This window comes from Megalobrama amblycephala, linkage group LG7, assembly GCF_018812025.1.
Source record: "Megalobrama amblycephala isolate DHTTF-2021 linkage group LG7, ASM1881202v1, whole genome shotgun sequence".
Classification (NCBI taxonomy): domain Eukaryota; kingdom Metazoa; phylum Chordata; class Actinopteri; order Cypriniformes; family Xenocyprididae; genus Megalobrama; species Megalobrama amblycephala.
Window position 1 is genome coordinate 9524934 of NC_063050.1, and position 26823 is coordinate 9551756.

The window sequence follows — 26823 nt, forward strand, 5'->3', positions numbered from 1 at the left end:
TTACTGTTTTGCCTTTAATGATCAAATAAAGCGTAAACATAAAGAATTGTATTAATCCTTTTGAAGAGCAATATATCATATCAAAATGAACAAGAGCACAATAACAGAACTGATATCGGTCCTCAAAAACATGTACACAGGTTTATTTCAGTTGTTACAGGCAGTGATGAACTCAATGATAATAACTAATGAAATACAGAGTTTTAAAACATGGCAAAGGAAGAGCAGAACGAGCTGAACTCATTGTAGACGATAGCTGAAGGTTGTTACACAAAGTGTCTGTCATTCAGTTACAGACGACTGCACAAATCCAGCATACTAATGACAACATTATGAACTGTTAGCTAGAAGAAAACAACTGTAGTTTAGGCGTAAGTCAGCCGCCCGTGACGCTGAGAGTATAGTTATCTTTATGGAATAATCCACTAATGTCTGGAGATTCAGTGTGAACTAATATTCTCAGTCGCACGTGCAATCGCGCATGTCTGCCAAACTCATTCATATTCATATAAGCTCCGCCTTCAGAATAGCTGTTCTCACTGTCCAATGACAGCGCGTGTTACATTCACAGTGACAGAGGATTGGCTCTTCACACTGAGGTGAAAGCTGATTGGTTGCTCCACGTGTGTCCTGACCAATGGCGTTTTTAACTCGACTGACAAACGGATAAAGAAAAGCAATTGGCCAATGCTTTTAAAAAAGAGATTTAAAATGATTTATTAATGTACGTTTAAAACATGAATCAAATAAACAGTTTTAAATGTGTGTATTTATTGATGCGTGTAAAAATGTCCATTTGTGTTTGAATGATTAAATTGATGAATTGATTGTTGATGTTATTTTTCAGTGGGTTAGTGGATCTAAATCTGTAAGTGTCACTCCTGCTCCTCATAACGACACCACATGACACAATATACATGAGTTCAACATTTATTACAATATTTCAACATTTACTTCATCATGTGATTCTGAGTCATTAACACACATTTATTGTGTCCTGATATTTCAGTGTTAATGTCATGAAGAGACTCTACAACAGTTTCACTGATGATCCAGGATAATAAACACTAAACCCAGGATAGAGCGGTTGAGTGAATGTGGTCTGGACTGTGTGGATGAGGATCATTGTGTCTCCAGAGACGCTGTAGAAGGACAGAGTTCCTGCTCTGTGATCAACATACACTCCTACTCTATAGTGATTCTCCTCATTCACTGTTCTGCTGATGATGGACTTTACAGGGAGATCAGTCTGTATGTTATTGTGTCTGAATGAGTAACTGTCAGGAGAGCAGATCAAACTCCAGGACTGATCATTAGATCCAAACCAACACTCATGACTCCGTCCCTTCCTGCTGATGCTCTTATATGACACTGATATAGACACACGTTCTCCACTCCACTCAATCTCCCAGTAACAGCGTCGATCACACACACTCTCTCTACACAACACCTGCTCCCACTGATCAAATCTGTCTGGATGATCAGGATACGACTGTGGTGTGTCAGTGTAAGTAATCACTGTGTTCTCCTCAGATAGACGGATCCATTCATTCACTGTGTTCAGATCCGCAGTGATCCGATGGGAATCTGATGGAGATAAAACACATCACAATCAGGAATCATCAATCTGTCCATCTTTTAATCTACACTGTAAACATGATTTCTGCTGCTTGTTAAATGAACCTCATTAAAATGAGTTAAAGCACACAATTACTGCACATTCTGTCCTGATTTAATGGAGTAAATCCACTTAAACACGTCAAACTGAAGTTGACTTCATCATTATTGGTGTTGAACGAACTGAAACTGGGCAGTTCCCAGCATGCTTTGCTCTGGTCTGGAGACTTTAAAAATACAAATTATAATGTTACTTGATTTTTGACACCATTAGTATTGTGATACTTTTGTTTTTTCTCTCTTTCTCATTTCAATTATGGTGTATACAGTGTTTGATATAGAATGATATGTAATCTTTAAATTCTTTCACTCCTGTTTCCCTGAAGTAGCATAACCAGGTGATTGTTATTAGACTAATTAACTGCTGCTCAAGATGAACTTTCAGTGTGTTTGCTGTTCACACCCTGACGAAGGCAATAGGTGTGCAGCTTGTGTGTATCACCTGTTTTTAAGTAACAGCCAAGATGAAATAAAGGCTTTTTAACATTACTTTTCGCTCGATTCGAGTGCCTTGGATTACCTTCTATTATAAGTAAATAATTGTGTGTTTGACAGTGAACACTCTCACAGAAGACGAGATAAATAGACGAGATGCTGTAAATGTCTTGAAATAATGTTTTCTGGATGTTCAGGTTCTTCCTCTCAGTCTTTATTCATCTTTTTCCATGGTTTCTCAGCAGAAATTAATAAAAGTTGATTATGCCAGTTGTATCGTAACTGTATAGTATAGCGGGACACATTGTAACTCAGAACGAACCCTATCTGGATTATAAACCTGGTCAGTGTCTTCTGATAGTTACTGAAGCAATAAAGAACGAACAGATTGGAGATTAAAATAATATCAGATTAGTCTCATTTTACATAAACACAAAAATATAGATGAAAAATTAGCTTAAGTAATAAATTAACTTTTGCTATTGTTAAATAAATGTTCTGTGCAAAAGACTACTTCATAAAGAGTAACGATGTCAGAGTATGGATGTGCTGCCCTAGTGGGGACTCTTATTATGAAAATATATAGCGCGAATAGACGGAAGAAAACACTGTTCACTCACCAACAGCGCGAATGACAGATTGCATCAGCTGCTGCTGACGATCGGGTTTGCTCCATTCATCAGTGCTGAGGACGCGCATCAAAGTTGTTGTCAGCGTTGGATTGGATGTGTTTTGTGTTTGTGTGCGTCCTATGGGAGTGAGTACTGTTGATTCTGTTGTGTTTGCTGATCTATGCTCATCATCAGTGATGACGCAGTTAATGCTAGACGCAGTATAATGTTTCAAGACGATGTTAACTCATCAGTGCTAGTTCTAAATCGTTTAAGTTGTCTCCGATGTTCACAATTATAATGTTTATAATGTTGCAGTAAGGCATGTAGATAAATAATGATAGTAAACGTGATGGAAGGTGTTATTTGAATTATATAAAGTGACAATGCAAGTCAGTACGCTGTTATATCGCATGTTTATGCATTATTGCATTATTGTATGAGGGGAGCAGCCTATAGTTGTATGTGAATGAGGATAATGTAATGATGTTGCTGACAGTTGAGTGCTGCTGTGTGTTTTGCAGATAAACCACACAAACACACGTCCTTACCGTACCATCCAAGTCTACATCAGCTGATATGTATCCAACTCATTTATGAGCAAACCCACGCAAGATAACACAGGACTCTTACTGAATGTACCTCAGGTTCTCCTCCACCGGATGTGCTCAACCTGCTCACAAGTTTTATCATTCATATTAGTCCTTGCATACTTATCTGTGGCTGTCCCAAGGCTCAAACTAAGCTAAAGAGATACATTGTTCCTGGATGCCGCAAAGGAAGCCTCGTTGCTAAGTCTGCTGCAGCCCTTTCTATTCAAACATCTATTTATTAATGTGCATGTAAAGTAATTTGTATTTGTGTACAGAGGGTCACCATGGTCCAATATTTGTTTTTTCTTTAATGAAAAACATGGTAAGTTTTGCTGAATCTATATTAAGTTTAAATAAAAACTATTGGATTTGTCAATGAAATATGTCTCTTCATTAGTGATGTTCTTATATTTTATTTAATTGAATGGCCTTGAAAACAAATGCATTCAACTTTGGGGAAAATGTGTTAAACTGTTTAAATAGTAGCACAACTGTATTGTGTGAGATTATGTAATTCAAAGTACAGTAGTCAACATTTGAAGTGGATCAAAAAAGTTAGGACAACTTTGATTAAAGGTTTTGATCCACTTTAAATGTTGACTATATTATACAAAGTATAAGTAATAACAAAGTGTATAGTTATTGACTGCAAAGTGTGTAATGTTTAATATTTGGAATAAGCCAAAGGTACTGAGCATACAGTATATACTATTACCTGTAAAATAATATATTCAGTGTATATTGCTTGTGTTTTCTGAAGACACTTGTAATTATTTTGTAATGTACTTAAATCACAAATAAAGTGTACTTATAACACAAATAAAAGTATACGTATAACAGAAATAAAGTATATTTATAATGCAACTTATATTGTAACAAAAAATATATACTTATAACACAAATAAAGTATACTTATAACACAAATTAAGTACACTTTAATATCACTAATCAAGCATGTAATTAGTCCCTACACAGACATATACTTAAAGTGTACTAAGTATACTTTAAGTTGTTCCAATTTAGTACACATAAGTATACTAAATATACTTAAAGTTGTATTTTAATACTACTTAATTTCAACTTAAATATACTTAGTACAAAATTAGTTGTTTCAAAATAACACACTTTAAATGAACTAATCATTAACACACTTGAAATATACTAATAATTAGTCTTGCTGCAAGTATACTTAGTATACTTTTTTTCACTAGGGTATATATATATATATATATATATATATATAGGTAGTTTGATCTAATATTTGATGTTTTTTAAAATGTTGTTGATTTAAGTAGCAAATGAGAATCGATTAAATTAATGTTTGTATTTTCAGACAAAGGTCTTCTTAATGATTTTCAGTTTTGTTCAAGGTAATTCAAGCAACAGTTTTTCAATAACGGGTGAATATGTAAAAGTATGTATTTGGGGTAAAAAGGAACAATAATTAACATGATAATGAATAGTTTGCTGACTTTTTCATTTGTTGTGACATGGAGTGAGATGGCGAATATCATTTATCAAATTGGGTATCCATCTTAGAGATAATACCCATATTTATAATGAAACAGTCATATTTAAAAAATATTATATGAATCATATAATACAATATAATTTATTGTTACTACATTAATTTAATCTGCTTCGACACAATCTGCATTGTAAAAAGCGCTATATAAATAAAGGTGACTTGACTTGACTACTATAAATCTATATTAATATTATGGGATCTCATTCAATGCTTTCAGAATCTTTACTTTTTAAAGTAAGTTTGTTTCTGTATTTTTAAAATATATTTTTATATTAGCATTATTAACACTATTTTAATAACAGTATATTTATTGAACAAAAATGAATTCTTCTGTTTATCAAAATAAACAGAAAATAGTACAAACTTTGCTAAAGTGATTCTTTTGAGCAAGTATTTACTTTCACATTACTAAAAACATTATTTTAGCTAAAGTATCTGTATGAACACTGTGTGCCTTTTACCCCATGTGTGTCCTCACCACCTCATACATTTATAAGATTTTTAAACAAAATTAGCCACTTTTATGATTTATTTTCGCACAAAATCTGCTGCTCCATCAATGTTCAATACAAACATATATATTTTTCCTCTAATCATCTACTTTGAGAGTAGTGAAAAACACATTTTTTCTTAAGTCGTGCCTTTAGCCCACTGTACCCTATATATGTGTGTGTGTGTGTGTGTAGACATACATTTGTGCAGTCCTGCTTTAATCCTGAAATCTCCTCCATGATCCACACTGCAACAAAAACATAGTGTCAGTAAATACACATTTAATCAGTGAACGCACACACACAAACACACACACACACACACACACACACAAAGCATTGTACATTATTATCAATTTAAAATTATATTTGTGTATGACTAACCCCAACACACAGCAGAGAAAACACTTTGCAGGTCCTATGCTGAGAGAGAGCCTACTAACCTACCGCTTCAGTGAGCTCAATTATAGTAACGCGGCATTTTTTTTGTTTCAGTAACGGTAACGCCGCCGGTAACAGGAGAAAAAGTAATTTGTTTGATTACTCATTACTAAAAAAGTAACAGCATTAGTAACGCCGTTTATTTATAACGCAAGTATTCCCATCACTGACCATTATAAAGCTTAGAAGAATTTTTAAGGTTATTTTTAAATATAACTCTAATTGTGTTTGTCTGAAAGAAGATAAACCTAGGATGGTGTGAAGGGTGAGTAAATCATGGGATAATTTTCATGTTTGAGTGAACTATCCCTTTAATTGACAATAATGACCCTGGAATGAGTTCCTGTAATTTTATAATTAATGAGTAACATTAAACAGTCTGTGTAAATACACATTTAAATGCTACTTCAAATGCAGCTTCTGTTCCACCTTTGCAGTGTAAAGATGTATTTTGTCAATGATGAATTTATATTGGTAACAGTCTATAGTCTATAGGATTCTGATTAATTTAAGTAATTGGTTAAATTTAAGTATTTAACATAAAACACAACACAGGTAATCATAAAAATTGGCCCTTATGAAGGTAAAAAAAAAGCCCCTGGAAATCAATTGCAAGCAGCCCCTTAATGGAAAAGTTAATGTATGACCCTGGCATAGGGTAAGGTCAGGCAGTAGTAGTTTGTACTCCCACCAGGTTCACACATACTCCGTCTGCAGTGTGTATGCGGCACATATTTCTCCGGTGCCCATATTAACAGGTTAGAGCGCTTGGATGCGGTCCAGCAATGCATTTCAGGAGCGTTGCATCTGCAGCAGTGCAGCGATCATTCACGCACGAGTCTATTTTTGCTGTGCTACACGCACTGAATTAAAGCGACAGTGCATTGTTCGTCCTCAAAATCAACACAGATTGATATCAGAATGTAGTAACCTCACCATAAATGCATTTAATTCTATTATACTACTGTTTTTCACAGTCATCTTTTTACTTTAAGCCTGGGGTAAAGCAAAGAAAAGCAAAACACTTGCCATGAGTAGCAAAAATAACTAATGTGGTCAAAATTATATTAAAAGTTTTTTTTTTATTTTTTATGTGAAATGCACTGCACAGTTAGTTATATTATGTCAAGGCGAGGGCCTTACATCTCCGCAAAAAGTGATAATCATGTGACAGGCTGGTGTCTGAGAACTACATGAAACAAGGCTGTACAATAAATGTCACTCAGTTAATTACTGAAGTATAGAAACGTACTCCGTTACGAACGTAACCTCGGTTCCCTGAGATACGGGCCTTGATTTATTATCCCCAACTTCCAGCTTGACACTCCAGGGATGGCCTATCAGCCTCAGCCCGCGTGTAAGGGATTGAATCAGAGAGCATGTGTCATGTTCAGCTGAGCAAAAATGAGCACTGAGTGCGCTCTCATATACCCCTTTTCCACCAAGGCAGTTTGAGTGCTGGTTCGGAGCCAGAGCCTAGTTTCAAATCAGTTCTTTGTCTTTTGACACACAAAGCACCAGCTCCGAAACAGGAAAAGTGGTTCGTAAGTAGCACCAAAACATTGTTGGGCTAGTAAGAACCGCTTGCGTCAGGGGCTGGGGGGGGGGGTTACCATGACCAACAAGAAACTTGTGACTGCCATTTTTTTAAATAGCAGCTAATCGAGCTAATAGCAGCTCGACTGTAATCTCCGTCTATATACAAATGGATGTAGGTTTGCAAAACCATGAGCATCAACAGTAGTGAAACATCCGAGATTGTTAATGGAAGGCTTGTTCGAGATGCATCGGAGCAGCGCGGACTGATTCGGCGGGTGACATCGGAGTGCCACGGGTTCACAGGAGCATTTGTAGAGCATACGACTCCTTGTGCTTTTGGATCGTTCTCGCGGTGCTTTGATGTTATGCGCTGATCGCTCTGCGGGAAGCCGATGCATCTCAAACAAGCCTGGTGTGTTTGGCGCTGCAGTGCTAGCTTTGCTGTGAAATATGAGACGTATACAGTGACGTAAATCCTGGATCTGTGCTGGCTCTCTAGCTTGTGGAAAGGCAAACCGGTTCTTTGAAGGCTCGTCAGTTGAACCAACTCCGAACTGGCACTAGCACTAGCTCTGAACTAGCACCCGGTTTGTGCTGGTGGAAAGGGGGTAATAGAGAGCGTGTCCTCAACGAACGCGGCTTGGGGGGCTGAGCCGGCAAACAACACGCTGAGAGGCTCGGCATTTTATAAAAACACCAGAGAAATGCTCATGCGTCCTCAGTGAGGACGCTCATTCTCATTGAACGTGGCTTGCGGGGTGAAACCGACAAGCGTCACGCTGAGAAACTCAGCGACAAATATATGCTTCTTAGAAAAAATATACATCATGAATCCCACCTGAGTCAGAGGAGAGCATCAAGGTATATTCAGCCGAGCGGTTTTGGAAGTGAGACCGCTCTTCCTCAATGAACATGGCTTGCGGGGTCCAGAGGTCCAGCATAATGAGCATATGTTAGTTCCACCGAGCACGAGTGAGCATTGAGCTCACTTTCAGTGAGCGCATATGTCCTCATGAACGTGGCTTGCAGGGGTGGGGCCAGCAAGCAACACGCAGAGAGACTGAAATACGCTATATCAACTGAGTATAAATAACATAGGTCTCACCCGAGACGGGGGAGAGTGTCATGTTATATTTCTCAAAGAATGCGGCTTGCGGGGCGGAACCGGCGAGCAACGTGCATTGAGATAAGGAGATACACTCAATCAGATAGAAAATGCATCATGAGTCTCGCCTAAGTCAGGGGAGAGCATCATGTCAAATTCAGCTGAGAGATTCAGATAACTCTGCAAAAATCTGCTATATAAACTGAATGTATATAACTGTCACGGTTCATGAATCCGCTGTCTCATTCTGGTGTCTGTGTGATGGTGTGGGTGTGTCACCTGATTGTTTTGTGTGGGCGTCGCCGCTGATTGTTGATCAGCGGCAGCTGTGAGCAATTACTATCTGCCTATATAACGCCTTGCCTTTCGTCTCTTGTTTGTCAGATCGTTGTACGGTGTCCGCGTGTTGTTTCCTGTGTTGCTTGTTGTGTGTTTCCCTGGACTGGACTTTGATTCCTTGCTTCCTGGTTTTCGTGTTCTCATTGGATTACTCTCTGGACTTCACTCACGGATTACTTCACGGACACTGCTCTTCGGTCACCACTCATCACGGATCTTCACCGCCCATCGACGTCCCTGTGTTACCACTCTCCTGCTGACTGTTATATGTTCTTTGTTTATGTTGTATCTGACTACCTTCGGTGTGAAGCTCTATTAAAGAGATTTAACTTGCATCTGCATCCTCCCTTCATTCTGTGACAATAACATGGATATCACCCAAGAGGGGGGAGAGCGACATGCTGTATTTCTCAATGAACGCGGCAGAACCGGCAAGCAACGCATAGAGAAATATGCTCCATTAAATTGAGTTTATAACATGTTTCTCGCCCAAGTTGAGGAAGAAAGTCATGTCATATTTCTCAACTGACGTGGCTCGCGGGGGTGGGACCGTCATCATGTCAAATTTAGCTGAGAGTGAGAGCTTGCTCTCGTGCTCCCGAATTTTTGTTTTTAAATATGAATAAGTCCATGACACAGAAGCTGCAGATCAGTAGCACACTGCAAATGCATAATATGTGAAAGCACAATGGCGCGTGCTGCTTCTGAAACACATACGTACTGCAACACACAATGCATACACACTGCAGAACGGAGTACGTGTGAACCTGGCGTTAGGTGTAAATTTTAGAAAGGAAAAAATAAACTCGAATGTTTTGGGGAAATACAAATAGGGATGTTTGATGGTAATCCACTGAGATTAATGATAAATATGAGGTAAAACTATTTTAAAATCTTCTTAGTTACCAAATTTATAAACTTAGTTACTACACCCGGAGGAGTGGGCAGCCATTTTTGCTGTGGCTCCTAGGAAGTGATTGGGGGTTAGGTGCCTAGGGTGCCTCAAGGGTACCTAATTTCCTGCCGGTATTGAGAATCAAACCTGAAAACTTCGGGGTTACCAGTCAGCGACATGCTGTATTTCTCAATGAACGCGGCAGAACCGGCAAGCAACGCATAGAGAAATATGCTCCATTAAATTGAGTTTATAACATGTTTCTCGCCCAAGTTGAGGAAGAAAGTCATGTCATATTTCTCAACTGACGTGGCTCGCGGGGGTGGGACCGTCATCATGTCAAATTTAGCTGAGAGTGAGAGCTTGCTCTCGTGCTCCCGAATTTTTGTTTTTAAATATGAATAAGTCCATGACACAGAAGCTGCAGATCAGTAGCACACTGCAAACTTAGCACACTTAGTTACCAAATTTATAAACTTAGTTACTACACCCGGAGGAGTGGGCAGCCATTTTTGCTGTGGCTCCTAGGAAGTGATTGGGGGTTAGGTGCCTAGGGTGCCTCAAGGGTACCTAATTTCCTGCCGGTATTGAGAATCAAACCTGAAAACTTCGGGGTTACCAGTCATGGCCTAATGGTGGCAAAGCTGGTGAACAATAGCAGAGACGCCTCAATAATCAAGTGAGTAGCCGACTGGAATTAGCAATGTTACTTTAGAGTTGTAATGTTTTATATTTTGAGCATTTAATACTTTCCTGCTTCAAATGTTTGTATTTTATTGTCCTATTTGAAGGTTATAGTTATTTAAATGTACAAATTTAACATGATAAACACTATACAACTATATCCAACAGTTAGTTGTGGTCCTGGGATCTGATTGACAGAGAGTCTTGGATACTGGATTCAACTGGGTATACAAAAAAATCAGATTTGGTCTGACAGTCTGAACGTAGCCTTTGATGAGCAAAAAGATGTTGGATCAATGTTGGTCGGAGCTCAACATTGTTTCGATGTGAAACATAGATTTTACTTTGAATCTACAGTGAACAGCAGGAGTTCATCACTAATTCTCAATCCTCACTCAATCATTTAATTATCTTATTAGCTTCAACTGTCACAGACACGTCAGGTTCCACCTCACTCCCTTACCCACGCACTCAATCACCAGCATACTAATCACCGCCACCTGAAGTTCATCACCACAGTCATCAGCTCCAGCATTTATACCCCACACTCACTGTCCGGTCTCGTTTGTGATACAACCTGTTGTATACTTACCTCAAGGACTCCCAAAGCGATACTTACCTGCCTTCATCATCTCCTTCGTCTCCATTGTCTCCAGATCTCCTCGTGTTCCTACCTGCCTGTGTGTGTGAGTGTTCCTGTCTGCCATCTCCAGCGTCTCTCTCCATCATCATCTGCAACACAAAGAAAAGGACAGTATTACCTCTCATTCACCTTCAAGATCATCATACTCACCATTCACTTACCGTTTGCTCTGCTGATTGTTGAAATAAACATCCAAACTGCTTTTATCTCTGCCTCCAGTGTCTCTGTCATAACAGAAGACCGGACCATAACAGCTACCCATCAGCATGAGCCACAATGATCCATTTCAAGAGCTCGTGGACGTCTTACGCCGAGCACTCACTCCACAACCACCGTCACCGTCACCAGCACCCACCGCCGCTGCCGCTTCCGCATCCACCGCCACGGCGGCTTCTCCTGTGTTCACCGCCAGTCCCATGGCCAAACCGGCGCCCTACTCTGGATCGGCGGAGGACTGCAGCGGATTCCTTCTTCAGTGTGAGTTGGTCCTGGAGATGCAACCGCACCTCTACCCCACCGACACGGCGAAAATTGCGTTTATAATATCTCAACTGCAAGGTAAGGCCCTTCAGTGGGCGGATTCCCTCTGGACTCAAAAAGGCTCTGTCATTAAATCATATCCTGCATTCGTCTCCCACTTCAGAGAAGTCTTCGGGAAGCCCTTGGCCGACTCTTCTACTGGTGAGAAATTGTACAACCTTAAACAAGGAAACAAAACTGTTAACGATTATGCCTTGCAGTTCAGAACGCTAGCCGCAACCAGTGGTTGGAATGAACAAGCCCTCATCACCACCTTTCGACAAGGATTGGAGCCTAACGTGCGGTTGCATCTCGCTGCATACGAGGACTCCCTAGGACTCGAACACTTCATCCAACTCGCCATCCGCGTGGGTTCTCGTATGCAGTCGTGTCTCCTTGAGCACCAGGGCCAGCCACTGACCACCACGCTCCTCCGTCGGTCCGAACCCGTCAGCTCTCCAGAACCAGCAAACGAACCCATGCAAGTGGATAACTCCCGTTTATCTACTGCAGAAAGACAGAGACGGCTGACCCTGAATCTGTGTTTATATTGTGGATCCCCTGGGCATGTAATCTCCACATGCCCAATTCGTCCTCCTCGGCCCGTGATGAGTGCTATCATTCTCTCTATCCAAAAAATGAAACCACTCACTACTATAGTAAACCTTACTGCTGCTAATGCTTCCGTTCCAGTGGTGGCGCTTCTCGATTCAGGGTCAGCAGGAAACTTCATCTCCGGCGCCCTCTGTCGACACCTCGGGCTCAAGACCTCGCCTTCTCCGATTAACTACCAGGTCCACTCCATCACGGGCAAACCCCTGAGCCGTAAGATGATCCGACGGGTCACTGGACTTCTTCAACTGCAAGTGGGTATCTTTCACACGGAGAACATCCAGCTGCTGGTTCTGGAGGAGTCCACCGCTGACGTGGTTCTAGGGCGCCCGTGGTTGGAACAACACAACCCCACCATCTCCTGGCGCACGGGCGAAGTCCTGAAGTGGGGCGACCACTGCTTCTCCAGCTGCTTCCCAGAACTTCCTATTCCAAGATCTCCTCTCTCCAAGAATATCTCCATGAATGCTACGTCCATCGAAAGTCCTGTGGAAAAGTGCTCCGTCGATATTCCACCCGACTACGCCCCCTTCAGTGACGTCTTCTGCCCGCAACGCGCCTCCAAGCTTCCTCCACACCGGACATGGGACTATGCCATCGATCTGTTACCGGGTGAGCCAGTGCCTAGGGGACGCATATACCCCCTATCAGTACCGGAGGAGAAGGCCATGGAGGAATATATCAAAGAGGCCCTTAACCAAGGATGCATCCGCCCATCTACTTCCCCTGCTGCTTCAAGCTTCTTCTTCGTGGCCAAGAAGGACGGAGGCTTGCGGCCTTGCATCGATTATCGCTCCTTGAACAAGATCACTGTGAAATTCAGGTACCACTTCCCCTCGTCCCAGCGGCCCTGGAACACCTCCGCGGTGCCACTGTGTTCACCAAGCTGGACCTCCGCAGCGCGTATAACCTCATCCGGATACGCGAGGGGGACGAGTGGAAGACCGCCTTCGTCACGCCCACCGGCCACTACGAATACCTTGTGATGCCGTATGGCCTGGTCAACGCCCCCTCCGTATTCCAGGATTTCATCCATGAGGTGCTCCGGGAGTTTCTCCACAAGTTCGTCCTGGTGTATATTGATGACATCCTCATTTACTCCTGGAGCTTGGCCGAACATCGCCACCACGTTGCGGAGGTCCTCCAACGCTTACGGCAGTTCCATCTATTCCTGAAAGCAGAGAAGTGCTCATTCCATCAGCCCTCTGTCCACTTCCTGGGGTACGTGATAGATCACAGTGGCATCCGGATGGACGAGGGGAAGGTTTCCGCCATCCGGAACTGGCCAACTCCAAGCACCATAAAAGAACTCCAACGTTTCCTTGGTTTCTCCAACTTTTACCGTCGCTTCATCAAGAACTACAGCACTATCGTCAGTCCACTCACCAACCTGCTCCGTCATCAGCCCAAGTCTCTGTCCTGGTCCCAACCTGCCACCGAAGCTTTTGAAAACCTCAAGAAAGCCTTCACCACCGCTCCCCTCCTCGTCCACCCAATCCAGACCTGCCATTCGTCGTGGAGGTGGACGCCTCCACCACCGGAGTGGGAGCGGTCCTATCACAGCAGCAGGGGAATCCAAGTAGGCTCCATCCATGTGCCGCCTTCTCCCGCAAGCTCAACCCGGCGGAGGTGAATTACGACATCAGGGACTGTGAACTCCTGGCTGTCAAGCTCGCCCTTGAGGAGTGGAGGCATTGGTTGGAGGGAGCCAACCATCCGTTCCAAGTACTCACTGACCATAAGAACCTCGAGTATCTAAAGGCTGCCAAACGACTCAACCCTCGCCAAGCCCGATGGGCAATGTTCTTTTCAAGATTCAACTTCTCCATCTCATACCGTCCAGGCTCCAAAAATCTCAAAGCTGATGCTCTCTCACGTCTCCATGCACCCGAGGAAAAGAATGAAGACCCCGAAACCATCCTGCCCGAGTCTATCTTCATGAGCCCCATCGAGTGGTCGGAAGAGACACTACCCTCCTCCAATGCCTCACGCACTCCGCCGGGTTGTCCCCAGGGCTTGCGTTACATCACCCTGACACGACGCACTCCACTCCTGCACTCCGTTCACTCTTCACTTGGCACTGGTCACCCGGGGGTCAATGAGACCCTCTCGCTGCTCAAACAGCGCTTCTGGTGGCCAAACATGGCCAACGACGTCAGAAGGTACGTGCAGGGCTGCAGGGAGTGCGCCATCTCCAAGAGCCCACACCATCTTCCCATCGGCAAGCTCAATCCTCTGCCCGTTCCTGAGAGACCCTGGTCACACCTGGGGGTTGACTTCGTCACCGACCTCCCAGAGTCTGATGGTCACACATGCATTCTAGTCGTCGTAGACCGTTTCTCCAAAGCCTGCCGACTCATTCCCCTGGAAGGTCTACCTACCGCCATGACTACAGCCGAATTAATGTTCAACCATGTCTTCCGTCATTATGGAATCCCCGAGGACATAGTCTCTGACAGAGGACCTCAATTTATCTACCGAGTCTGGAAGGCTTTCTTCTCGCTCCTGGGTGTGACCGTCAGCCTATCGTCTGGATACCATCCTCAGTCGAACGGGCAGACGGAACGGAAGATCCAGGAGATCGGCCGCTTCCTGCGTACCTTCTGTCACGGCCACCAGGACTCCTGGAACCAGTACCTGGGTTGTGCCGAGTACGCCCAGAACTCCCTCCGTCAAGCCACAACTGGATTAACACCTTTCCAATGCGTACTCGGCTTCCAACCCCCACTGTTCCCCTGGAACGGGGAACCCTCCAACGTTCCAGCTGTCGACTACTGCGTTACATCACCCGGACCCTTACGTGGTGCGAGAGATCCTGGACTCCCGGCGCCGTGGTGGTCTCTTAGAATACCTGGTGGATTGGGAAGGCTACGACCCCGAAGAATGCTCATGGGTCCCCAAGAATGATATCCTTGATCCTGCTCTGTTACAGACTTTCCACACCAACCACCCAGACAGACCTGCCCCACGACCTCGAGGACGACCACCACGACGTCGGGGTCCTCGGCCCTCAGGAGCGGGCCGTGGGAGGGGGGGTACTGTCACAGACACGTCAGGTTCCACCTCACTCCCTTACCCACGCACTCAATCACCAGCATACTAATCACCGCCACCTGAAGTTAATCACCACAGTCATCAGCTCCAGCATTTATACCCCACACTCACACACACTCACTGTCCGGTCTCGTTTGTGATACAACCTGTTGTATACTTACCTCAAGGACTCCCAAAGCGATACTTACCTGCCTTCATCATCTCCTTCGTCTCCATTGTCTCCAGATCTCCTCGTGTTCCTACCTGCCTGTGTGTGTGAGTGTTCCTGTCTGCCATCTCCAGCGTCTCTCTCCATCATCATCTGCAACACAAAGAAAAGGACAGTATTACCTCTCATTCACCTTCAAGATCATCATACTCACCATTCACTTACCGTTTGCTCTGCTGATTGTTGAAATAAACATCCAAACTGCTTTTATCTCTGCCTCCGGTGTCTCTGTCATAACATCAACACTGTTTTAGTGTTACTTTTTTTACTCTTTGTAGACTGGACTCATATAGACACAAAGTCAAGTAATAATTTAACACTGAAGATTTTACTATTGTCCTTTACTGCCATGCAATTCTCTAATTTATTTTTATGTATTATTATTATTATTATTATTGTATTACATATATGTTAATTAGATTTTTTCACTCTTCATGCTTAACATACTTGAGTTTGTTCAGTCTGTAGTTTGGATGGTTGAGTGTATCAGTGAGTAGCTTCACTCCTGAGTCTCCTGGGTGATTGTAGCTCAGATCCAGCTCTCTCAGGTGTGAGGGGTTTGAACTCAGAGCTGAAGACACATAACCACAGCCTTTCTCTGTCACCATACAGCCAGACAACCTACAAACACACAACAACAATCCAACTTTACAGGCAGTGTAGGAATGCAGAACATCAACACAGAGCAGAGTATATGCAGAAAAGGAAACAGGACTGTGCACGAGATATTGAGACAAAAAAGAAAACGAAAATGAAGGACAGAAGAGAGCTCAATGCAAGGCACAGAGAGACTGTCAGCAAAGATGCAAAGACTCAGAACAGAAATAATAATCAGGTGTAGTGCTGATGTAAATGTGTATATCATCAGCGTAACAGTGATACCCCAATCCATGACTACTACTAATCTGACCAAGGTGTAGCATATAAATACTGAATTATAAAGGGCCTAAAACAGACCCTTGAGGGACTCCATGGCAGAGTTGGTTTTGAAGAGATCAAACGTGATTGGTGATCTCAAGAGTAGGGTTGTAACGGTATGATATTTCCACGGTATGATAACCGTCTGAGTAAATATCACGGTATCACGGTATTAAACAATCAATTTTTATTTATATCATCAATTAAATTGACCAATAAATTAATTTAAATGTTTGTTTTCTCTATTCAGATTTCAATAATCAAAAACAATCAAATACATTTAATAAATTATTATGGATTAGAAATTGAACAACTTTTATTAATAATTAAAATTCAGAAATTCTGCTTTGACTTAATTCTTCTGACTTTTATTTTTTTAATACAAATATTATCAAAAATGATGGAAATGAAATTAACCTTTTTTATAATTATTTTGAGAAGTACATTCTATTTAACAATCATAATAAATTTGTCAATTTCTTCGAGTTAAAAACCGGTCTTTTATTTTGACGGGATGTAGTGAAGAGCTTTGATTTTCAGTGTATTTGACAATGGTTTTTCTCAAATAAAATGATGAAATGCTCATTAAGCGCTATCTCAGAGCATCCGTGGATATGTTTGTGTTCATGTCCTCTGATAACGAGACGGCAAACACTTAAAAAACAATAAGAGCGCCGCGCATACTTAAGTATGTAGTACACGAAACATCACAGCTCATTCACACAGGCAGACACGTTAAACAGACAGATATATTTATACAGCAGTCTGTTTGCGTTTAATATTCAAAGACCCCGCCTAGACCATGTCGCGATTTGATTTATTGTACAGCTCTGCTTTCGTTTTATTCATCAGTCCAACAAATCACGCGTTTTACCTGACATTGCTGCGTTATACTGTACATTCCATTTTCATGACTGGATTCCGGGATTCCCTCTCCATCACGCATATCATACGACCTAAGTTATAAACGGAACATACCTGCATCTACACGGATGGTGTTCTCGAATATAGGTCAACATGTTTGATGTGTTTCCTCCTTTTGCAGGTATGCCTACTTTGCGCCCGCATTGTTTTTGGATATCTACACTCAAGGACAGCCCCGCGTTTGTTTTTCTATAAAGTATTCCCATACTGCAAATTGTAACTTATTTTTCAACGGGGCACAGAGAATAGAGATAGCAACTTCTGTCTCTGACATTGTCTGCTGTATGTGTGGGTGTGGAGCAAGTTTAGTGAAGTGGAAAGTTGTTGTCTATGCGCAAGTGAAATTCTGCGTCTTGATTTTATTTATTTTTTTACCATACCGTAAGTAAGCAAATGTACACGATATTATAATCGTACGTGTTCATACCGGTATATTGTTACAACCCTACTAAAGAGTGACCCCTAGTGTCGGTTTGACAAAACGTTGAATATGATCGACAGAGAGAGAACTGTCATTTACAGACAGAGCATTTTGAAATAGTTTACTTGCGGTTTGCGATGCTGCTGCTGACAGACCTGATACAGTTTGCTGCTTCATCTTTCAATATCAGTTTCTTTCCAAACTTTCCATTACACCATGCCTCATTTACAAAACAATCTACAGTCAAATGCACAGAACAAACATGTGATCATCTAACACAATCTGGGACACCATTAAAAATAAACCATCCACTTGATCCTGATGCTGAGATCCTTGTGAAATCTGTACAAAAACACAAACGAGCTGTTACCATTACTTCACTCTTCCATTTGTCCTGTTGTCAGCAGACTTAAATGTGTGGAGTACGTCAGAAACTGAATAGGCATCTGTATAATGTATCCAGTGTAGTTAATGGTGATTGGTTCTGTTTGTTTTTGATGCAGCATGACATATTGTAAATTATGAAAAAAATGTGAGCGACATCCTTATGTCGTGGCCATGCAATGTAAAGTCGTGGCCTCAAGATCATATGGTGAGGGAATTATATATTTTTTCTCGTGGCCACGACTTCATTATGTTGAGGGAACAACATCTATTTCTCATGGCCACGAGTTAAATGTCTAAACAACCTGCACAACCATAGCAACCTGGAATTATTACAAATGGACAATACCATAATAATATTTTTAATTAAGAATGAAAAATAAGGGTGGAATTAAGGAATGATTATTAACCTATATAAATTCCCGTAAATTAACTTCCTGTAAAATTCCCGTGCACCTACAGAAATAAAATAAAATCATAAATAAAGCTTTCTTAGGTTATATACAGGTAATAAACAAAATATTCTTTTAATATAGCCTATTAATAAAAACATTTTTGAACTTAATTCGAATGCTGTCACAGGCACGAGGGACTACAAGTGAAAACAGATGCTCATTTAAGCTACTGTAGTCAGAAATAGGCTACAGAAGATATCAAAGTCAAAACTTTATTGGCATTATCGGGCATTTACAGTATTTACAGAATACAAACTTTAAGGTAACAAAGTACAGAATATTAATTAGATAAAGAAATATGGGAAATTAATGGGAAAATAAAGCAAATAAATGTACAAACGTAACTAATAATAATATAAACATTAAATAAACAATAAACGATCAGTGAATGGATTTAAAAGACTGTTAGATGGGATTAAAATGTACAACATTTAGACGTTTATTGATAAACTTAATTCGAATGCTGTCTAAGCAACATCGCGTGCAATATAATATGCACTACGTTAATATAATAATTTCTTAATTCCATTCTTTTTCTAAAGTAAAAATAAATATTATTATAGTCTTGTCCATTTGTAATAATTCCAGGTTGTTATGGTCGCGCAGGTTGTTTACACATTTAACAGAAATAGATGTCGTTCCCTCAACGTAATGAAGTTGTGGCCACGAGAAAAATATATTGTTCCCTCACCATATGATCTCGAGGCCACGACTTTACATCGCGTGGCCACGACATAATGATGTCGTTATCTTGACAAATTCATCTCGTGGCCACGAGTTATTATCACGTTTCCACTAAATACTATCTTGTGGCCACGACATATTATCATGTTCCCACGAGTTTATGTCGTGGCCACGACAAAACTAAGTGAACCGAACATGTCCCCTCCCGGTCACCGTAGTATATGCACTAACTTGGATGGATTAAAATGCAGAGGACAAATATGGTTATCATACTTGGCCTTTACATTTCACTCATACAAAGTGTTCAGATCACTACGTTTACTGTTTGGAGAACAGTGACCTGAGTTTAGACAAATATGTCAAATCAATTAAGAAAAAATGTATTATGGTAGCATTTTGTTAATTATTTTAAGGAAAACCATTTACCTCAAAATCTCCAGCTCACAGTTTCTCTTCAGTCCATCAGAAAGAAGCTTCACTCCAGAATCCTGTAGGTCATTGTTACTCAGGTCCAGCTCCCTCAGGACACAGTTTGAAGATTGTAGAACTGATGAAAAACTCTCACAAGACTGAACAGTGAGTCTACAGTGAGTAAGGCTGAAAGAGAGCAGATTTAGTCAGATCATCTACAAACACTATGACCGAGTGACTGCAAATGATCTCTTATATGTTCTTAAATACCTCAGTATCTCCAGCTTACAGTTTCTCTTCAGTCCATCAGAAAGAAGCTTCACTCCAGAATCCTGCAGGTCATTGTTACTCAGGTCCAGTTCTCTCAGAACAGAGTTTGAGGATTGTAGAACTGATGAAAAACTCTCACAAGTCTGAACAGTGAGTCTACAGTGAGTAAGGCTGAAAGAGAGCAGATTTAGTCAGATCATCTACGAACACTATGACTGAGTGACTGTAAATGATCTCTTATATGTTCTTAAATACCTCAGTATCTGCAGCTGACAGTTTGGACTCTTCAGTCCATCAGAAAGAAGCTTCACTCCAGAATCCTGCAGGTCATTGTTACTCAGGTCCAGTTCTCTCAGGACAGAGTTTGATGACTGTAGAGCTGAAGACAAACTTTCACAGGACTGACCAGTGAGATTACACCCACATAGCCTGTGTAGAGAACAACACAAACAGTGACATCAGTGTGATTATAAGGAAGGTTTTATAATCTGAACTGCATGTTTGTGCTAAATTCAGTGTAATGAGACATTAGCCATTAAAATGTAAGGGCTGAGGGTTAAGTTTGTAACTCATGTGTGCATTTGTGCTCAACACTGCAGCAAATTGTACATGGATGCAACTGATACAGTTTAGGGGTCTCATTTATAGAGTGTGCGTACACACAAAACGGGGCTGGAAATGTGCATACACCAGTTCCCACGCAAAGGTTGTGATCTATAAAAAACAAACTTGACGGGAGAATGTGCACACCTTTAAGCAAACATCGAGCTGTGCATACAAACATTTTGGAGACAGCAGTTTGGCGACACCGATGGTGAGCTGAGGGACTGATGGCAGATGAAGGAAAACCACTTTAAATCCTCATTATGAGTCATAATCATAAATACAGTGCATGTTCACAATAACAGTTTAAATAAATACAAGAATGATTTAAACTTGCATGGAAACTCACGTTTTCATTTTGATATACACATTTACATTAATGTTACACTTTCACTAATGGCGATAAGCACTGAAATTACATTACGCAGTCATTACGAAGAAGTTAATCAAACGTGACATGAATTTACATAGTAGATGTGCTACTTTCTATCACTTTTCCTGTGAGACGCTGCTTTAATGACAGCTAGGAGCATAATAATACCTCTTTAAACTACACTGCAGATGTTATACAAAATATTTTAGCGAGAACGACGATCGATGCACACTTAACTTTGATATTATGGAATACACTGCTGGATTCGGTGGTCGAACGGTCCATTGATTTCAATGATAATAGCTTACTAAACCGCAGCTGTACGGTGGTGTTCGTGTGAAGGATCTTCAAACAATTACCACTGTATATGAAGGATACAATTTGAGGAAAACGGAAAGATTTGCATGTTTCCTTTTTAAAATACTTCAGTGAAGCACCGAGAAAGACAATTGTATTTACACTGCAATAAATAAGTAGGCATATCTGTTTCCACTAAAAAATATAGCCTATAAACTTCCTAAAAGATATGTTCACCTTATCAGCAAAACCGCATAAATTTGATTTGAATTGTTTAAAACAATTAAAATACTATTTGGCCAGTGGAAATGAATGAATCAATTCTATTCTATTCTAAAACCTTTATCTTAAGTATTTAATACAATTTTGTTTTTGTGCATATTTTGATATATTTATTCTAAAATATAAGAATATTGGATGATTTTTAGCAATGTAATGTGTATGGCACAAATGTTAACCATGGTGTCACGTGGATGGGAACATGCATGGAAATGATATGCAGATGAGGTTATGCATAGTAAAACTAGGCGTCATAAGCTCCATATATGGTGATTTCGGGGAGGAGACAGGGTGGAGATGCACGTACGCACAATCTTCCACTGACTGAGATTTATAAAAGGGATTTGTGCGCAGGATCTGGCGTACGCATGGTTTTATAAATCTGATTTTTTTTTGTGCATACACAGAATCTAGCTTTTGCGCGTACGTACACTTTTAGGATGAAATCTATGCAAAGTTTTATAAATGAGACCCCAGATCAATTAAATCTCAATGATCCAGTCACAGCGGTTCTCAAGTTATCAACACACTGAAACTGTCCTACTTAAATAAGGCAATTACTGGAAGTAATATGATCCTCAGAGCATGGTGTGCAGAGAATTTGACTGATGAAATGAAAATAAAGCTACTGTAATAATCAAATGCACAAGGATAGGAAACATGTTTTAAATTGTTATTATGACTTAAAAACATTTAATTGAACCAAACTGTTCATAAGAATCACTTTGGCCCCATTTACACTGCACGGTTCAAATGACCCAATTCCAATTTTTCCTCCCATGTGGCACAGATCGGATATGAGTCACAACCGTGTAAGCAGGAAAAAAGCGCATGGATTCCGATTTTCACAGATCGGTTTCAGGCCTCATTCATGGTTATAAATCAGATATGAATCGGATACGGGCGTTTGCGCCTGCAGTGTAAGCGGACAGATCGGATATTCCCCTGTAAATGCGACTCCTGCGTAATTGAAAAGTGAGGGGTTTTTTATTTTTCGCGGTACAGACATACCTATAACAAATGGAGCATCTCTAGTTGACTGGTAGATCACACTGAGTGCTCGTTGCCGTGGTTGTCAGTGATGACGGCTCGTGCACAGATGTGCGCTTCAGTCCCGTTGTGGAGACTAACTATTCGTTCCATTGAAACCACAAAATGAAAAGCAGCACACAAACTTGCAATATGAAATTACAATCACTGATGAACGCATTGGTTTTAATGACAAAAAACTAGTATAGGATGGCAGATTCGAGCCCATGAAGCTGTGAATATCTACCCGTACCCGAGTATTCAACTCGCACGCTTCCAGCTGAGCTGTGTACGTATACCGTCATGAAGAATTTGTATTACTTTTCAGGTAGGGATGTAACTATTGCATTAAAAGGGTTTCTATATGAATTCATGTCAATAAATTAAGCTCAGTGTACCATTGAAATTGATTTGTGATGTCATATAGGCTATTTTTGGTACGTTTCGCCAAGTGCAGTGTAAAAAGGAGACATCGGATACAGGTCACTTTTAAAAGAAGTGTAAGCACGTTGTCCAAAAAAAACGGAAATGGTCAAAAGATCGGATCTGTGCATTAAGACTTGCAGTGTAAATGCGGCCTTAATGAAAACAGAAAATTTAGGTATTATTTAATTGGAAATAATTGTAATTGGAAAAATGCATTAAAAAAATTCAGTGTCAGTCTTCATTTGCCTCACGATTTTTTTTACAATTCAGAGGGTAACGATTAGATTATAAATTAATTCATAATTCATCTTTTCCTCCAATTTTTTGATTAATAATAATTATTATATTAATAATCACAATATAGTTCAAAAATACAAATGACAAAAAGTAGAACAAATACAATATAAGAAAGAAACTTTGAAATTAATAATGAAATTGTGCTTCACTTTTTTCATTTTACAGAAATTAAAGGGGTAGTTCACCCAAAAATGAAAATTTTGTCATCATTTACTCACCCTCAGGTTGTTCCAAACCTGTATACATTTCTTTGTACTGCTGAACACAAAGGAAGATATTTTGAAGAAAGTTTTTAACCAGGCTGCTTTGGGACACCATTGCCTTCCATAGTAGGAAATACAACATAGTAGGAAATAAATACTATTGAAGCCAAAGGTGGCCCAAAGCATATTAAGTGGATTAATTCAGTGTATTAATTGTAAATAAATTGATTGTTATTAAAAATGAAAAAAGTTTTTCAGTCCAGAGCAGTGAGTGATTCCCTCTTATCTTTTGTTGTTTGATTAACATTAATGACAAAGACAGCAGGAGGTTTATTATATTAAGGCCTAATGCACAGATCTAATATAATGCTACTGTTACGCATTCCCAGCTTTGTGTACCATGTGTTTTTGTTATTTTGGTTTGGTTGGTAGTCCTTTTGTAGTTTTTCTTGTTGATTAGTTCCCTGATTTGTTGATTAGTTCCCAGGTTTGTTTTGTCATCCTGTTAGCCCTTGTGTATTTAAACCCCAGTGTTTTCTGTATTCTTGGTCAGGTCATGTCCTTGTGTGGGTGTTTTTGTTGGTGATCTCAGTTCTGCTCCTGGTGTTCAGTGTCGCTTGTTGTGTTTCCTGGTGTTTTTGTTTTATTTTGGACAAGTGAAGAATCTGAAGAACGATTCAACGAACGATTCAAGCGCATCCATATTTGTACGAGTACAAGTACATGAGCTTGGTATCAGTCCCGATCAATTTCCATTGACTATTTCCATTACATCGAGAACAAATGTCACATTCGGTTATAATGATTTGTGACAGCATTTTGTTAATTATTTTAAAACTATTTACCTCAGTATCTCCAGGTGACAGTTTGGACTCTTCAGTCCATCAGAAAGAAGCTTCACTCCTGAATCCTGTAGATCATTGTTACTCAGGTCCAGCTCTCTCAGGAAGGAGTTTGAGGATTGTAGAACTGATGACAAACTCTCACAACACTGAGCAGTGAGATTACATATGGAAAATCTGAACAATAAAAAAAAAGTAACTGCCTACAGAATCAATCTTAGCAGTGTGTTTTTAAATAATTAACTTAATGGAAAATAAATAAATAAATAAAGCATTTAAACTCTAACCTCAGTATCTCCAGCTGACAGTTTGGACTTTTTATTCCATCAGAAAGAAGCCTCACTCCTGAATCCTGTAGATCATTGTTACTCAGGTCCAGCTCTTTCAGGAAGGAGTTTGAGGATTGTAGAACTGATGACAAACTCTCACAACACTGAGCAGTGAGATTTACAGCACTGTAGCCTGTGTAGCGAACACAACAATCAGTGATAACAATGCTTATTATGTAGTGTTTATAATCTAGAGCATAGATAACTTTGAATGAACCTTTGAATGTAGCGATGTAAGCAAAGCAAAAACAATTTTCATAAAACATCAAACATGTAATTTTTTAATTTATGATACAATTATGAATAATAAAAAGGGTAAAACTCAGGTTCAACTTGTCTGATGGTGGAGACACTTTGGCATTTAATATCACACACATTGATTTACATTTACATTTAATTTTTTCTGAACTGTCTAGGCCAACAAGTCATCCATGTTAAAAAGAAGTCCCAACTACAAAAGACCAAAAGTGCATATAAATGAATGTAAAGAAGACTCTTACAGTGGCTTTTCGTTGTGTTTTTGATCACTGGCAGCAGTCTTATCACTGCTTCATCAGATCTTCTGTATTTCTGCAAGTTCAAACTTCTCTTGAGTCTCTTCTGACATCAGGAGCACAAACACCAGACCAGACCACTGAGCAGAGGAGAGAATTATGTGCTGAAAGATTTCCTGAGCTCAGGTTCTTTCTGGAATTTCCTCCACAAAATCATCTTTCAGTTCACTCAGACAGTGGAAGAGATTGATGGTCCTCTCCACAGATTTCTCCATTCTCTATTGTTCTGTTTTGATATAGTCAACAGTGCTTTTTCATGTTTCTCTGTTTTGAGTTTCCAGGCCTGGCACTAATTCCTTCAGGTCACTCTGATTGGACTCCAGAGAGAGACCCAGGAAGGAACCGGAGGAAAAGGTCCAGGTGTCCATTCTTGCTTTGTAAAGCCTTGTTGATCGCAGCCCTTATGAAGCTGAAACTGTGTCTTTCCGGACAGTTTCCATCTCAGTTTTTCTCTCAGGGATTGAAAAAGCAGCTTTGCTTTCTCATCTATTGCTAATCAAAAACACATAGAGAGCAGCAAGGAATTCCTGGATGCTGAGATGAACGAAGCTGTAAACGTTTCTTGCTGAAACAGCTTTTTCCTCCTGAAAGATCTGAGTGCATAACCCAGAGAACACCGACCCTTCACTGACATCTAGTTCCACATTCCTCAAGATCTTCTTTGTAGAAAATCAGATTTCCTTTCTCCAGCTGTTGAAAGGCCAGTTTCCCAAGCTTCAGAATAATCTCATCAAAAGACCTGGCATCTGGCTTTAGGTTCAGGGTCCATCACGTGTATTTTGCTGTTCATCTGTTGCTGCTGAGTAAGTAAGAAGCTTGTGTACATCCCTGTGAGAGTTGTGGGTGTTTTGTCATTGCTCTCTTCGAGCCAGTAGAGGCTGAAGAACAGTGAGAGAGATCCAGCAGAAGAACGGGGATGTGGCACATGATGTACAGGCTCCTGGATTTCCTGATATGACAGATGATGTTTCCAGCAACCTCAGGACTGCTGTTTTTGTTGAAGTATTGCTCTTTCTGCTCATCGTTGAATCCTCGTACCTCTGTCACCTGATCAATGTAGTTTCGGGGTATCAGACCGGCTGCTGCTGGTCTGGATGTGATCCAGATGAGAGCAGAGGGAACCAGATGTGTCTTAATGAGGTTTGTTATTATCTTACTCAATGTTGTTTTTTCTTTAACATCTGTAAATCCGTCATCCTCTTTAAAGTTCAAAGGGAAGCGACATTCATCCAGCCCATCAAAGATGAACATGATTTTACCGTCACCATCAGGAAGAGAGGGCAGTTCTTCAGGACTACTAAAAAAGTATTTGTTAAGAAGTCCTATAAGACTGTACTCTTCTTTAATCAAATTCAGTCTACGGAATGGAAGAGGGAAAATTAAGGCAATATCCTGATTTTCTGTTCCTATCAGCCCAGTCAAGGATGAATTTATTGATGGAGACTGTTTTTCCTACCCCTGCGATGCCCATCGTCAACACTTTTTTGTTTTGTTGACCGTTATGGACTTTAAAAATGTTATTGCACTGGATTGGTGTGTCCTTGGCATCAAATTGTTTGAATTCGATCTGTCTCACCTCATGTTCACTCACTATTCCTCCAGTCTCATTCTCCACCACATATAGATCAGTGTAAATATTGTTCAGGTATTTCTGATGACCAGTCTGAGAATTACCAACCAATATTCGTTCATACTCCTGTTTTACTTTGAGCTTCAGTCTGAGGCTGATCTCATGAAGAGCAGCTGTACT

At 40.5% G+C, this 26823-nt stretch overlaps 1 protein-coding gene across 1 annotated transcript; it reads right to left on the bottom strand.

The window, feature by feature from the left end:
- Positions 1-26324, bottom strand: LOC125273095 (NACHT, LRR and PYD domains-containing protein 12-like). Its single transcript, XM_048198363.1, has 9 exons — positions 25898-26324; positions 24478-24652; positions 24194-24367; positions 20097-20270; positions 19842-20012; positions 19587-19757; positions 15822-15995; positions 5537-5583; positions 1-1587 (listed from the first exon to the last, which is right to left on the bottom strand). The coding sequence occupies exons 1-9, from the start codon at positions 26322-26324 to the stop codon at positions 1031-1033; spliced, it is 2070 nt and encodes a 689-aa protein (XP_048054320.1). The 3' UTR covers positions 1-1030.
- Between the last annotated feature and the right edge of the window lie 499 nt (positions 26325-26823).